The sequence below is a fragment of the Solea senegalensis genome, linkage group LG6 (assembly GCF_019176455.1).
Source record: "Solea senegalensis isolate Sse05_10M linkage group LG6, IFAPA_SoseM_1, whole genome shotgun sequence".
NCBI classification, from domain to species: Eukaryota; Metazoa; Chordata; class Actinopteri; order Pleuronectiformes; family Soleidae; genus Solea; species Solea senegalensis.
This window is the reverse complement of record NC_058026.1, coordinates 2,428,170-2,444,439: the sequence shown is the minus strand read 5'-3', so window position 1 is coordinate 2,444,439 and position 16,270 is coordinate 2,428,170. Positions and strand designations below refer to the sequence as shown.

Genomic DNA, 16,270 nt, shown 5'->3' with positions numbered 1-16,270 from the left:
AAAAAAACAAAAAACAAAAAAAAAAACTTCCCCTTCACCTGCCAAAAAAAGAAGATTATTGGTCTCAGCGACAAACGTGGGGCCTCGTGTTCCACACTGAACAAACTCTGGGCTGGTTTTTTTTTAGTGACGACGCAACAATAAAACGCACACAAAAAAGCCCCCTTTGTCCCCTGAGAGTTCAGTTCTTACCAAAAACCACCACACACACAAGACTCTGGTCCTCTGTTTTCCTATCAGAGGGAAAGAAACACTGCGCGCCCCCACACACACACACTTTTATCTCAGACCCACACTGAACAATGGTGACATGATTTTTGCTGTTTTTAGGAAAGGGGAGAAAATTTATCAAGGAAAACGTTTTGAAAACTCGATCAATGCCTGTTTTTTTCTTCTTTTTTTTTCTCTTCTAAACATTGAAGGCAAACATCCGACTTCATAGAGAAGGCTTTGGAGTCTTTCACAGAGGTGGTGGTGGTGGTGTGCTGTTCCACAGAGTCCTCTCTGAGTGACTGAGAGGCAGTTAAAGGGGAAGTATTAATGTTCACAGGACAGGGAAGGTCCACAAGGAAGTGAAGGTAGTGATGGTGACTAGTTTGAAGGGTTGGGGGGCGGGACTCGACTCCTCTCTCCCTCTCTCCTCTGGCAGCTCCTACAACTCGTCGTGTCCGTCGTCGTCGCCTCCGTCCTCGCCATCGGACTCCTCGTCCTGTCCCTCTAGATCAAAGTCCTGGAGGGCAGAGGGGAGAAGGTCAGGTCATTAAAACCACCATTTTAACTTTGTTAGTGCAGCAGCAGCGTGTTTGACACAGAGTTGCCTCTTCAGTTTCTCACCTTTTTCCTTTTAAGACATTCATTTCCAAACAAGGCAGATTTGATGAAGCCAGGTGTTTTGATATTTACTCACAAGACGCTGGTTACTCCCTGAACTTCCCACAATATAACAATGGATAAATATAGTAAATGATATAGAGGGGATTTCTATCGCCACCTAACCCCCCCGGCAGTATTTATCAAGTTATGGACTAAGTGGGTGAAACATGTAAAGCCTCTGCGGATGTACTGCCTCGTCAATGATTTCAATTCCATTAAAAAACTCCCTTAGACATGGTTAAAATATCATTTGCCATCTACCAACTTCTAAACTTGTAGACGGCAAAAGCCCACAGCTGCTTTTCTTATGCTTGCAGTCCAAAATAACGCATTTAAAAAAAAACAACATTTCAGCTTATTTTCATATGATTAATCTGTCGAGTATTTTCTCAAATAATTGTTTGGTAATGGTCCATAAAATGTAGAAAAATACTGATCAGTGGTGGAAATGATGTTCTCAAATGATCCCGTTTTAATTATTTATTTTGTTATATGGAGCAAAGAATCCAGAAAATAAATCACATTTAAGAACCAAAAACTATCAATAATCTTGTTTAATAATGAAAAAAACCCTCAAACCGATTAGCAAAATAGTTGACCATTCATTTAGCAATCGATTCTTCGATTAACGGTTTCAGCTCTACTACTTTCACTTATCAACATTCAACTACTTGTTGAGTTTGTTCTTTCTTTCCATCCCTCGCTCTCAAGTTCAGGTCAGGAATGATTCAATTTACCGACAGTGACAATAAATCGGACTGGAGCTCGTATTTTCTCCATCGATCAAGTAAAGAAAATGTCACTCAAACCTCAAAAATGCTAATTTTCTCAAATGTGTTTTGTCCAGTTTAAAGGATTTCTTTGTTACATGAAGCAAAGAAAGCAGAACACGTGATGTGTAAAATCAGCTCCGTCATGACCGCAGCAGCATACGCTGTACATAATACATGACATCTTGTCTCGTCTGTGGACAGGTGGACTGAGCACATGAATCAGACACAGGGAGACACTAATGGTGATTTCAGCCTCACACGTGCTGCTTTTATCCAGAGGGCAGGTCTCCAGGCCAAGCCCGATAAACAACAGCCACAGCAGCTGCAGGAGACATTAGTGGGCCGCAGTCTGTCTGCTCTGCTGTTATTAGACTTCTGGGAAGGTGGGCGTGTGTGAGCGAAAGCAGTGGTGGAAGAGGAAAATCCCCACAGCATGCAACAGAGGTGAAGCATGGAAGAGAAACACACCCTCTGCATCTTTGATCAAGTCACACCAGCAGGGCTCCGGTTCCCGAACCGGCCAGCTAGTTCAAACCCGAAAACAAACTGGTACAGAACCCGAGTTGTTGGCTCTCAGCTGGAACAAAAAATAGCTCTTCCTCGGGTCATATTATGGGTTGCTAAGACGAGCAGGAAGTAGAGGAAGTATGCCCTATTTTATTTCTGCGATGCAGGAAATGCAGATGGAATTGAGAAAAATGTGTGGACTCTGGAGAAGTGATGAGATTGACCAGGGGTCATTGAATGCATCTCGTTGCTGCTCGTGTTCACAGCTCAAATACGAGTATTTGTGAGTCTATTATTTTCTTGATTATGGAGCAAAGAAACCAGAAACCTTTTACATTTAAGAAGCTGAACTTGCATAAAACTGTAACCAAATCGAATCTATGACCAAAATAGTTTGAATATTAATAGTCGATGTGGTATTATTTAAGTTTATTACCCCTCAACACAAATGGATGAGAAAAATCTTAATAACTAAAATAACAACAACTTAAGTTAGGTGAATTTGTAGTCCAAATTCCAAGGATCACATTTGCCTTAGAAATGCCATTCTTAAATACTGTTAGCATTTGTACGGGAACACAAAAAAGCCAAGTGGGTCAGTTCTAAGGTTACAATCCGTCATCCTCGGAGGACCTCGTCCCATAAATCTATTCTGGGCAGCTTCACAAATGTTGCCAAAATGTGCTTCCAGAAAGCACTAGAGTTTCAATGGGAGACGTGCGCTCTTTCCCAAGTACAGTGTGTCGAAACAATATTTACTCGCCCATGCTAGTGTAGAAAACTAATACTTTTAATGATGCCCAAAGGCTGGGTTGAGATCCAGACACTTGCTGAATTAAGAGGTGTGTATTAGTGGGGCAACAGTTATTCAAATGACTGATTACTAAATTGAGCGACAACTATTTTTTCCAAATAAAAACAACCGGATTTTCAGCTTCTTAAATGTGAATATTTTCTGGTTTCTTTGCTCCAAATAACAAAAGACATCATTAAAAACAAGATATTTAAGATAATCATGTCATCATTTGGAGGTTTGGGAAACAGCAATCGACATTTTATGGACCAAACAAGTATTGATCGAGAAACTGATCTACATTTCAAAAAGAATCGGTAGTTGCAACCCTATTATGTATGCATGTATGTTTTAAATAACATTCATAAGATGAAGTTTTAATCAATTTGCCAGAAATATTAGGCATCTAAAATTATTACATGAAGTGAAGTGTGTCTGAAATGTATATTGTGATTCGGGTCACGATAGTTTGTCACTTTTTAAAAAGACTTAGGTTTGGGAATCATCCAACATCCATGCCCACTTTGCAGAAGTATTTCTGGTTCTTCACCATAGTGTAACAAACAAATCTAATTCTAATAACCATGATTATTCGGGGAAAATAACAGCCCTGCTACAGGATAAACCACATCGAGTAGAACCCGAAACTACGCTGTAAACAGAACGTCGAGATGATCTCACCTCTGGATCCAGATCGTCGTCGTCGTCGTCTGCTGGAGCAGCGCCGCCGTCCTTGCCACCACTCTCCAGAAATCGGACGAAGTCGTCGAGCATTCTCTCGCCGTTGTAGTCAACCACCTGTCGATGAAACGCATTTAAAGTTGTTAAATGGGTCAAAACTATTAGCCTTTTGACACCCGAGTGGTGTCATTTTAAAAGCAGCCAACAAACCTTGGCACACAGTCTTCAGAAATGGTGCCAATACATTTTTGCAAGGGTGAGCAATGACGCAGCAACAAGTTGGAGGGAAAAATAAAATAAAAATTAGGTTTGACAATAATATGAAAAGGACAATAACAGGATAAATGTAAAGCACACGGGTCAATTTTTAGCATCATAATCCACCCATGACCTGTGACCATCTCCGTCCCATCTTAGCCTTCTTCTACATGCCTCATCTAAGCAGGGTCATAGGCTAAACCTATGAGACAGCACTGGTATAAACCACACATTTAAAAGGTGGCAATGAACCGGAGGCTGGCACGAGATTATCAGTTGAATGAGCCAAGGTGTGGAGAGGGAGGTCCAGATCAAATACCCAGTGTGAACTCACCGAGGAGGGATCCTTAAAGAACCCAACACCAGCATAACTTTTAAGGCCAGCAGGCTCAGGTGTCTGCACGTGGCTGCCTCCATCTCACCAAGGCATTAATGAAACTTTGGAAGCCTCTGCGGTTAGTGATTTTAGATCCAGATATTGATCCCGGATTCACAACACACAACTGCCAAACCACACAATGCACAAGGATTAAGGATTTTTAGTCGAATCAAGCAGCAATCTGGAGAAACGTCTGGTGAGGACGCCGTTATGGCCGAATACAGAATCTCAGGAAAAAGGGAACCAATCTCAAAGTTTTTTTCTTCTCCTGGCGGCACTTAACAAGATGACAGAGAGGCGATTGAATTCGAGGACCTTCCAGGACCAATTCCCTCAAATTCAAGGACTGAATGTGCCAACACGGTTTACGATGTGGGCGGGCAACTAGTAAGAGCCGCTCCGTCCATGGCATCCACTTTTGCAGCTTTTATTGTCCCCAGGATCTTGGTCAAAGTCAGTCTTTGTAATTTTCTTTGGTGAGACACTCATTGTTCTGCACGGAATATCAACATCAAAAGGCAGAGAGTGAGAGACAGTGGACAGTAGCCACAACTCCATGTTTGTTCTGCGTAGGCCTAGTCCACGTACATCAGGCAATGCAGGGCATGAAAACAAAGGAGACGTTCACCTAAATACCAACTTATCTTGTTTCTTGTACAAAATTCAAGCACTTTCAACAAGGTGCTATTTTGGGTTATTTTCAAGGACCCATGGGAACCCTGTCGATCTCAAATTAGAGGAAGTCTGACATTAGCCAGGCTAAAGGATTTTGGGAATGAGGGAAGACCTGGAGAAAAAGCTCATTGATGAGGCTCTCACCTTGCGTTCAGGTCCGGCGGGGAAGAATTTGAGAGTAGGAAAGCTCTGGACTTTGACTGCTTCGAGCTCATTGGCTGTGGAGTCCATCTTTGCCACAATGATGCTCTCATGGTCCTTGTACTTCTCTCCCAGCTTGTCCCAGATGGGAGTCAGCTGTTTGCAGTGTCCACACCAAGGTGCATCTAAATATCACATACAACAAAGAGGTCAGCGTTAGTTAACAAAATCGACACAGCCCACAACACTAGTTTAACTTGGTGGTTAAAAACTTTCAAATGCTAATGATTTCAAGGACTTATGGGAACCCTGGATACCGATACCGGGTACTGGTATCGGTATCGACTCATCCGTACAACAAATAGCCCCATTCTTAGTGAATGAGATGCATTTCAATTGATGCTTTTTTTTTGCAATTATCATGTCAGAAATCTATTTTGTTCAGTCAGAGCAGCCTAAACATTTTTGAAGTGAGCCGTCCACATCCCCAGGTGCTGTATAGCTGCACACAAGCCAAACACCGAGCATGTCACGTGCAGCTTTAGCCTCATAGCCTTTAAGGACCGACCTCGCCCTCAGCTGTCAGGGAACACGGGCTTTCCCATAAGCTGTGTTTATTTGCATGCGATGGGGAAAAAATAGCACAAATCTGGATGTGAACCATGACAAAAAAAAAAACAACTATATTTAACTACATCTTTTCAGCATCAGTTTCTGGTAACAAATGAATTGCAGACCTTGAGGATGAATAGGTTCAAATGAAGCCTTGGCCTTGACCTTTCTTGGCTTTTTGAAAAAGGGCTTAGCACGAGCAAATTTAGGAAAGATTCGAATTACAGACACTGCAGATGGAGCCTCTGCCAAACCTCTCACCTCGTAACATATTAACTCACACCCCACCCCCAAACACCTCAACCCCAAAAGACTGTTGACAAATGCATTCACTTTTTTTTTTTTAAAAAGGGATAAAAAAGAAAATAAAGGGTAAATTGAATAAAATAAGAGTTCTTACAGAATTCCACAAAGACGTTCTTGGTGGGATTGAAAGCGACCTCTTCAAAGTTCTTGCTCACCAACACTTTAACTGGGTTTTTGTCCCAGTCTTCAGGGATTTCCTCGCTCATGAGGTGAGGCTGTAGAAAAACATGGCATTATCACAGTTAGGAATTTAAACAACGTTATCCGTGGCTGTTCTGAAACATGCACTCGCCATTAATCTGTGCTCGATATACAAGAAAAAGATCAAGTGCATAAATAAAAATATGGTAAAATGTTTCACACTCTTGATTTTAAATGCACAGATTAAATAACAGATTTAACAACATGCTGATAAAAGAGAATTTCTACATCTGCTGTTGCTGGGAAAAGTAGCTCAAACTACTTCCTCAGCATCAGCAGACCTGAGGGTTCTCACAGGGCAATATGGTTTTCAAAAGAGCCCGAAATGTAAGAAACGTACAATATTATTAAAAACCATAAGGATCATCCATCCATCATTTCCCCCCGCTTTATCCTAAACAAACAACCATTCACTCTTACTCTCACACCTATGGTCAATTCAGAGTGTCCAATTCACCTAATACCTAAACGTCGCATGAGGACGCCGGAGAAAACCCACACACGGGGAGAGTTAGTTAAAAGTCTAGCAGTAGAATTCTGAACAAGCCAAACAGTTCATCAGTTCACTTTGTTGGCAAGCCAGAAGAAAAACGGGCATTACAAACGGAACGCAGATATGCCAGTGTGTTGGGAGCGCTTGGGCAGATAACTGATAAAAACAAAGACAGTGCTGCAACCAGCCAACTGTTGTTGTCATTAGTCATAATCTGGACGCATTTGTACCTGATAACACATTCCACTCGTTCCTGCCGCTCACTCACCTTGACCTTGCCATCAAGAAAGCGAGTGCAGAAATCAGTGATGCTCTCTGCTGTGATGACTCCGCTCTCTGGCTTGTACTTGGTCATCTCGTCCTCGAGGGTGATGAGGCGGATGGCTGGGCAGTCCTCCTTCTTCAGGCCAAAGAACTCCAGGATGCGCTGGTTGTCTTCCACGTCGCTGTTGATGAAGATGAACAGGATCTGGAGGAGATGAAAGCGGTCAATAAAGATACAGTTTGTGTAACATGCAGTGAACGACAAAAATGTGCTTTTAAAAAAGAACCTGGAATGCTAACTGAGACCGTTCACCTACCTTGCCTTTGAATCCGGCTGCGGCTTTCTTAAACTCGGCAATTTTGTCGTCGAAGTCTGACCCAGACTTGGGCAGAAACATGAGGATGTGGGACTTGATGTCTCCTCCAAAGATTTTGGGGGCGGTCTGCAGAACACGAGACAAACGTAGATTATTATATATCGACTTCATTTCACACACACACACACACACACACACACACACACAAAACTAAAAAACCTAACATCAACACTTGTATGGAAACCACATATTTACCAGGTTTTTCTGTGGGTGATCATTTTTTAACAAAGATTATTTTGCCGCATATAAATATAACATTTTCATGACAGGATTAAATTTAGCGATTCAAATATTGTTGGGGTTGATCAGCAGTTGGCAACCATCTTATAAACGCATTACCAAGAGCCATTATCGCTTGTGGTGGTGATCAAAATTGTACAGAATCAAAAGTTTAGGACACAGAGCATTTTTTTGTTTCCTTTTTGTACACAATATGAAATTAAATTTGAAAGAATGCTACATGTGTATGTTTTAAACACACTGTACATGCAGTGGCACAGCTTATTGTTACAGACCGTGAAGCTCCAGTCATTACCTGATCTGTGAACTCGGTGACCAGAGGCAGCTGGTTGGCTTTGACAAAAGCCACAAGGTTTTCTGTGGTCAGCTTTCCATCAAAGGTGTTGCGCCCCTCATCGAACTGTAAAAAGGAAACACGTGAACAATTTAGCTACAGGCCTTATTACGACATTCAACAAAACAGATACAGATTTACCAATCAAACCACTTTAACATCCTTTGGTAAAGCCCAGAGCCAAACTAGCTATTTCTAGGTGTTAATAGCAGAGGTGTTGTGTGCTTTTTTAACCAGCACACAACAAGACACCTGACATTTGTCTAGCAGCCTCCTGCCAGGCTCGTGGGCACTGATTGTCAAGGCTGTGAAACTTAAGCTCTAACCCCCCCATAGCAGTAAACAAGTGAAAGACCCCAGCTGATTAAGACTGAGCCCCTAATGTGGGAGCATTTTGCTAAAGTGTAAACAATGAGTCCACATGTCAGCAGGATGTGGGCTCAAGTTACCGACGCGCTTCAGTTACCAATATAGATCACGGCCCATAAAGCGGCAGGTGGAACACTGAGCATCGGTCAAACTTGTGCCAAAAGTGAAAGATCATCCACAACCCCCACAGCCCACGTGCACAAAAGTGTCCATGTATGTTTATGGTTTATAACTGAAATAACAGGGAAGATGTTGGAGGTTTTCTATGGGCTTTTTCTTCTTTTTTTTTTAGAAATCAAGACAGCCAACGTACATTTAGCAGATTCTCTTTTTTCCTCCATCTGATGAAATCGAACCGTTCGATGATGAATAATGCACACAAAGTAACAATTTCACGAAGCAAAACTAATGGTCTGTCTCCATCTACATATTATGTGGAAACTAAATAATACATGAAACAGTTTCATCAGCAAAACAGCAATGAATGAAAAAGGTTTTGGTGAATTGGCAACATTTATCAAGTTTCTAAGAACAAAAACATGTAACAATTGGCCACAGAGTATTAAAAAAATCCAAATATTTCTTTGGTTAAATCAGCCCAAATGATCAACTGACCTACCTTTAGCTAAATTATGCATGTAATGTAGCACCAGAACAAAAGGACATGTTAATCGTGACTTAAGAAAGGTTGTTGATGACTTTTTTGATTTCTCAGCCACTACATCACTATATAAAATTATAGAAACTATTAAAATTTTCACATTTTTTGGAAATGTGCTAAAAATGTAAGTAACAAACTGGAAAAAAATCCCTATAAGAGACAACTCTCAGCTTATTTTGCACCATTCATTTTATCATCAGCACTCACTGCCATTATCGATACATTTTTACTAATAATGTAATTTTACAGCTGAAGTTTGCGCCGCACTTGTGAAAATAACAATGCAAGTCGGTGGGACGATCATCGGCAAACAAACAGAGGCCCTCGTACCTCATATGCTTAACACGTCGCGGTTGAGGCCCAAGGACAGGCACACGTATTGAACGTGAACAGATCCAGACAGGCCAAGATTAGTAACAGAGGTCGACAGTGTCGTGTTACCACAGTGTGGATCAAAAAACACTGCCGTCTCTACACTGTACATGCGTACACATGCAAGAATGAGTTCCAAAAACTAGATAAGTAGACGGTGGGTCTAGAACTTGACTTAAAATAATGATATTTTTGAAATCTGTGCATGAATAAACAAGCACTGCAAGTGTACTTTGTCCAGAGTTTCAAACATAAACACAGCCGTCACTGTATTGAAACTGCTGTTCAGTAGAAGAACAAACCATCTAAAGATGTTACCGTGTGGACCAGCAGAGGGCGCTGTGAGCGCAGCCTCACGGACAATAAGTGGAAATAATGAAGAAATGTGTTAGAAGTTGAAGTCACCTTCTTGAAGAGGACAACGCTGTCCGCGGACACCTCGTACTTTGAGAAGACGGCGTCGTCGGAGGTCATGCCAAAGATGATGTCGTCGGTGGCATCGGCTACTTCTACGAACGTCTTGGCATCGTCAGAAGAGGGGTCCTGCAAACACATAACAAGATTTTCATGGGATGAAGCTCAGTGCAAATACTTGTGATAATGCGAACAACTTTAATATCATTGAAGCTGCAGTGTGGTTGAAGAGAATGAGTCTATTAATCTTTAAGATGAATAAGCATCACAGCTTAATGCTCACAAACTATAAATGAATCGTTTTCGGGGTGCAACTACGTTTTTCATAATCCAGTGGTTCCTAAAGACTGGGTCAGGATACACAAATGGGTCACAGGAGGTCTTTTTTGCAAACCCTTTGCTCTGAATATGTTTCTAAATAAACGTCTCTTGGAGATAATTCATTTAAGAATTCAAAATTAGTAGGTTTTACAGAAATGGCTGCGAAAACGGTTACAGAAATAGTCGCTAAATAGTGTTCTCATTAAGGTTAAATTGTAATGTAGGTGACAATCATTTCAACATTTAAAAAGTGGGCCCCCACATAGAAAGTTTGGGAAACATTGGATTAATCTGTCATTTATTTCCTTGAATGTTTAGTTTGCTCCATAAAATGTCAGAAATCGTCGACCAAAACCTCAAAATGATGATCTAAAATCTCTTCTTTTCCGTTACTTTACAATGTTCTTTGTTCAGGACACTGAATGTATGAATGAGTGAGTGCTCCACTCAAAAAACACATTCTTTTTGAGTTTGATCTGCCACTCTACGCATGTGAACTGGACCAAATTCACCTGTGCCGTACCTGGTCTGCAGCATGCACCTTTGTCGCGTACAGTCCAAACAGATGTCAAAAATTTGAGGTTTCCAATCAGACGTCTGAGTTGCACATTTGCATCACGCCGACCATAGCAGGGCCTCTGCTGACTTGTGGACGCAGAAACCACAAACTGGCCTTAAAAAAGGTATTACATCAAGTGTCCAAGAACGAGGTCAAAAAACACAATACGACAAATAAAAAGAAAGAAAGAAAAAGAATGAGCTCCGACATAAATCTGGACTTGTTATAAAAAAGGTCAAAATGTTGACGCGTCACTCGTACCTTGAAGAACCCGATGACGACCACTTCTTTTTCGAGCAGAGCCTCGGCCTCAGCGACATCAGACAAGGTGGTGAAGGGCGGGCCGGTGCGTTTCTTCAGCCAGCTGACGATCTCTGAGGCCGTCCTGCCACCTGTAACACAACAACACAACTCCTGTGTCAAGAAAGACAAACACTATGACCTGTGATGAAGGATTGGAAACAGCAAATAGTGAGACTGGGACAGAGATACAGAAGACAGTGACAGACCCACTTGAATATTTGTGGTCTGGGCGACCACAAATCATTTGCTTGATTAATGGAGTTCTTGTTCAGTCCATAAAGCAGCGGGAAATTTGGTCAATCAAATCTGAGAAGATCTTGATTAGTGTGTCGCAACCTTTGAAATTACAATGTTTCCAAAAGTCTTGTTTTGTTTATGAATCAAAACTAATTCCAGTTCTGGCAATTTCTTTGTCACTGGAAGCAAAGGAAACAAACTATTTTCAGCTTCTTAAATGTGAATATGCTCTGTTTAAATAACAAAAAAAACAAAAAAAAAAACTACTGATAAATTCTCAAAATAGTTTCTTATCAATTAAGTAGTTTATTAAGAGTCGATTATTGACTGAATGTTTTAATAACATTTTTGGCTGTATCATCTAGGCCTGCTGCATCTTTCTGAAACAGCTGGCCTTTAACTTACATGATTTCACACTTAAATAATTATTTTATTAAAAATTGAAGCACCATATTGTATAAAAGGAATCCCCTCACCAGCTCTCTGACACTGCAAAAACAAGTCACCCCGACCCACCCCCCAAAAAAACACACAGTAATGAAGTGACACAGCATGGAGTCTTGGTGCGGTGAGTGGGAGACGGGTGAAGGGTGTGATTATTTCCACACTAAAAAGCACCCACAGTCAGACGTGTACCTCCCCTCCCTTCTTTAACTCAGCCAGGCCCAGACCAGCAGAGGAGAAGGCGACGTGAGGAGCTGCACATCTCTCCACTCTGCTGACGGGCCAAACTTGTGAGGGAGGGAGAGCAGCATGAGAGAAACATGCAGACAAGGACCCGCCCACATTTGGTCTCAGTCGTGTTGCCAACAGCTGATTGGCTGAGCGAACATTTCTGTAGCCCTGTAGATCGTATTACGTTAGAGGAAGCCTATGGCCATCTGATAGGACAATTTTAAAACAAATCCATAAAGAATAATAAAAAACACACACCACTTCTGGATTAGGGCAATACAATATTAAGTACTATAGCAATACAATAAAAGTTAAGTATATTCAAATTCAATTCAAATGTGATTGACTTTTTTGTTCACTCGGTTAAAAAATGAATTGCAATCAATTTACGGTTCCAGAGGTTGCATTATTTAATGACACTAAACAAATGTTTAAATGGGTGTTTGTCTTTTTTTTAAAAAAAAAAAAAAAGAAAACCCAGAAAGTTATGATAAGAACACAATATACTGACAATGTGACAAAAAAAACAGCTTCTGTGCTTTTTTTTATCAAATGTGCTCCCCCATGGAAACATTTTTAGAGCACTGAAACACTTTTTGTTTTAAAAACAGGTCCCAGAGTGGGAAAATCTCAAAAACGCTGTGTATATAACACTACTTGTGAAAAAGAATGATGTCACAGTCCCTCCCTCGCTCTTGCTGGGTTATCCTATTGTGTTTGTTTTGTCATTTCGTATTTATGTTGTTATTAATTTTATTGTATAATATTAATGTATACTTATTCAAAAAATAGCTTTATTTTTAAAAGTTTGCACACATGTCCCCATTTTTTTGGTGCATTTCTGTAGCAGAGTTACAGCAGCACCGTGTACAGGCCTGGTATATATGCATACTACTAGAGACATGGGGGGGTGTGTGTGACATTTTCTGAAACAATGCTTTTTTTTCCCCTCTTCTTTTTTTTTTTTAAAACGGCAAACTCTTTAAAATATCGTAAAAGTTTGTGTGGATAAGGCCTAAAATTAAAATTAGCACCTAGGTCAACATGAATGAATCAATGCTACCCTCTAAATCACGCATGTCCAAAGTCCAGCCCAATCACGGCCCTCGGTCAGCCCACAGCTTCGGTTTTATAATGTATTATTTATAGCCCAGGGAGACAAAAACAAAACAAAATCGCATGTCCCCCCCAATTAGCTCAACTGGTAAGGAGTTGCCCTTTGAAACCAGAGTCCCAGAAAAATCCACCTGTGCCAGACAGATGCATGCATTCACCTACTGTTATATTATGTTATTTGACTGCGGGTGTGAAAGAACATTTAATTTTCTTACATTTGGTTACATTGCCATCTCAAAATGATTTTTGTGACAATGAAAATTAAACCATTATAAAACAGTGCATTTGTATGTAACTTATACTGTTAAAAAAAAAAAGAGACCATTGGACCATGGAAATCTTTGGTTTGTTAGTAGAGAATAAAGGCATTGGTGCTCACCAGCATAATCTTTGGGCTTTCCATCCTTGAAGAACTTGATGGTGGGGTATCCCTGCACACCAAACTTTTCTGCGAGTTTGCCCTCTTCTGTGGCGTCCACTTTAGCGAGGCGAATCAGCGAGCCATCGGACTTCAGGGTGCCGGCTGCCTTGGCATACTCTGGGGCCAGGGCCTTGCAGTGGCCGCACCATGGGGCATCTGCAGGGCAAACACAGAGGTTTACATCAGTGATGTGAAGCGTTGTGGATTTCAGATGATATTGATAATCAGAAAACAAAATGTGCACAGAAGAAAAATATAAAGAAATGCATTTGTGCTCCTACAAATCAACCATTTGTAAAATGAGACTGAATCTATGCTGTTATACAATTGAAAGATATTGACAAACTAAATTAGTGACTGCAATTGATTACAGGCCTGTGCTGTCCTAGAGAAAAGCAGCAAAGGGGATAAAGTCAGACATGCATCAGTTCTGCTGCTCGATTTTCCTGGTCGTAATTTTTTTTTTTTTTAAACTTGTGGCCCGATTAGATTTTTGTAGACAAATAAAAAGAGGGAGGAGGAATTAGTGCTCTGCTAGGTGATTGCTACCAATACTAGTCCAACATGGATTTTATTTCTTCATGTTTTTAACTAGTAGACTGTTAACAAAACATGTGCTGATTCACATAGATCACAGAAATAAACAGCCCACATGTGAAATGCAGTTTTTTCATTGAATTGGATTCAATCAAAAATCACATTTATAGTCATTTTGACCAGTATCTCATCAGCTTGTCCACAGATTTACTATTTGAAAGCTCATTTTATTTCCAATTGCAATTTTTCACAGACAGACATAAGAAAGAGGATTTATGAGAAATGCATCATCATATCAGCTCATCCCCAGCACTGCACATTTAAATGCTCTTTTGGCAAATACTCAAATTCATTTATTTTGAAATGGCAGTCACTTCTACTCCCATATTGATCAGTATTTCAGGCCTGCAAACAATATTCATAATATGTCGCTTATTGTCTTTGTGTTTTGTAGTTTGGGGTCGAGAAAATGTCAAAATATTGGTTCATAATGTTCATAAAGTCTTGTTTTGTCTACATCACACAGCTTAAATGAGTTGTTTGTTATATGGAGGCAAAGAAAACAAATATAATCACATGTAAGGAGCTAAAAAAACTTTTAAAAAAAGTATTGATTATCAAAATAGTTGAAGTGGTCATAATCTTGATATCTAGACTTGCTGAAGCTACTTGAATTACTAGAATTGTTTATTCTATGTGCTAGTAAGTTTCCCAATTGCAAAAACTCTGGAAGAAACTTCTATAAAACTCAAAAGCTATGAGTCACCTGATCATTAATGACACGTCAAGCAAAGTGACCTTCCGAATTGCATCACCTTCAATGATAGACACGTCGAATTATAAAAGGGGAAGAAAAAAAAACTTCCTTGTTCTTGGTTGAGTCAATGAAAAGCGCACAGATCAACTTCTGTGAATGTACACGTCAACCTAGCTCCACATCCACACAGAGATCCCGCCCCGCTGAGGGTGGGGGTGCGCGGGGCAAACAACTGCCCTTAACCCCTCCCTTCATCCACGCGGATCTCATAGGGAGAGTCTGTCCCACGAAGACCTATGACTGGTTTAAATCATCGGTCACACACTGAAATGTGACACATCTGTGAATATTAAGGCGTCCGTGTAATACATAAAAACACAATAATGCTGCTGAGTGTCGTGTGTAAAAACGAGGAATAACTGCATCGTGAAACTGAAAGTTATACTAGGAAACCACAGGCGGCTAATAGAAACGTTACAAATGTGTCCGATTTCGCAATTGTTTTCTAAGAATCAAAGCTGATTTACATTTACAAAGCTCTACTTCAAACAAAAAGTGCTAACACACGAAAGTGCCATGTAGCGTTCTAATTATTGCGATATTCCGTCGTCAGACTTGACAGAAATGCCATTATTCATATTATTATTATATTAATGAAACTTTTAAATGTATTTAACAGTTTGAAATTCCATATAAATGCATTAATTTCCTTTATATTCGCATTATTATGACAGTTGACTCGTTTTGTATAATACATGACGGTTTACGTTATTCTATATATTCGCGCACAAAAACAACGCACCGGTCATACACTTATATCATTTTAACAAATAAAAGCAAGTACACTACACTTTTACACTAACGTTGGATAGAGCTAAGACGTTATAAAAAGAATGAGTGACGTTAGCACTAGACAACAAGCAAGAGGGTTAGCATGCTGTGCTAACCTTACCGTTAAATTCATTGTAAAGGATATTAGTGAGTGCTACGGCAAGCTAATTTCACGAACACTACAGAAAAAAAATAAGATCGTCTCATAAAACGACACTGAAAAGTTTGTGCGAGAAATTACGTGGAGTGGAAACACACCCACGACATATGTGGGCTTAGCTGCTGGTGATAATGCGAATGCAACTTGCCACAAGTGTCAGAAGTTTAATGCTAACACCCGAAGCTAGCACGTTAGCCGAGTCCGCTACACGGGGTACATAGGTCGGCTTCAGCCGGCGTGTGAGACTCGGCAGCGGGCGTTACTCACAGAATTCAACCAGGAGGTATTTGTGAGCCCCGATAGCCTCGTCGAAGTTCTCCGACTTCAGCACCAGGACATCTTCTTCCTCGGCGATCTCAGCGCTGCTGCTGGCCACAGCCAGAGTACAGACGAGCAGAAACTTCAACATGGTGGCTGTGGAGAGTTTGTCTTCTTTTTCTTCTTCTTCCTGACACCGGCGGCGAGAAGAGGAGGGGGCTGCGTGCGCGGGTGGTTTTCGTGCAAGAAACGGGTCTCAGTTCGACGGCGTGTCGTCTGCGATGTCTCTCACGGTCGGGAGAGTAGCTGGTGATATTTGTGTCTACCGCTACTAACGTGGCACGGCACGCAGAAACCGGAGGGTTCGTCGGT

The 16,270-nt window shown here is 40.8% G+C and overlaps 1 protein-coding gene across 1 annotated transcript; it reads right to left on the bottom strand.

The window, feature by feature from the left end:
• Positions 1-277: 277 nt before the first annotated feature.
• Positions 278-16,270, bottom strand: p4hb (prolyl 4-hydroxylase, beta polypeptide). The gene is made up of 11 exons (XM_044028084.1): positions 15,908-16,270; positions 13,314-13,511; positions 10,865-10,995; positions 9,715-9,852; positions 7,869-7,973; positions 7,274-7,399; positions 6,961-7,161; positions 6,093-6,213; positions 5,084-5,265; positions 3,628-3,744; positions 278-730 (listed from the first exon to the last, which is right to left on the bottom strand). The coding sequence occupies exons 1-11, from the start codon at positions 16,047-16,049 to the stop codon at positions 653-655; spliced, it is 1,539 nt and encodes a 512-aa protein (XP_043884019.1). The 5' UTR covers positions 16,050-16,270; the 3' UTR covers positions 278-652.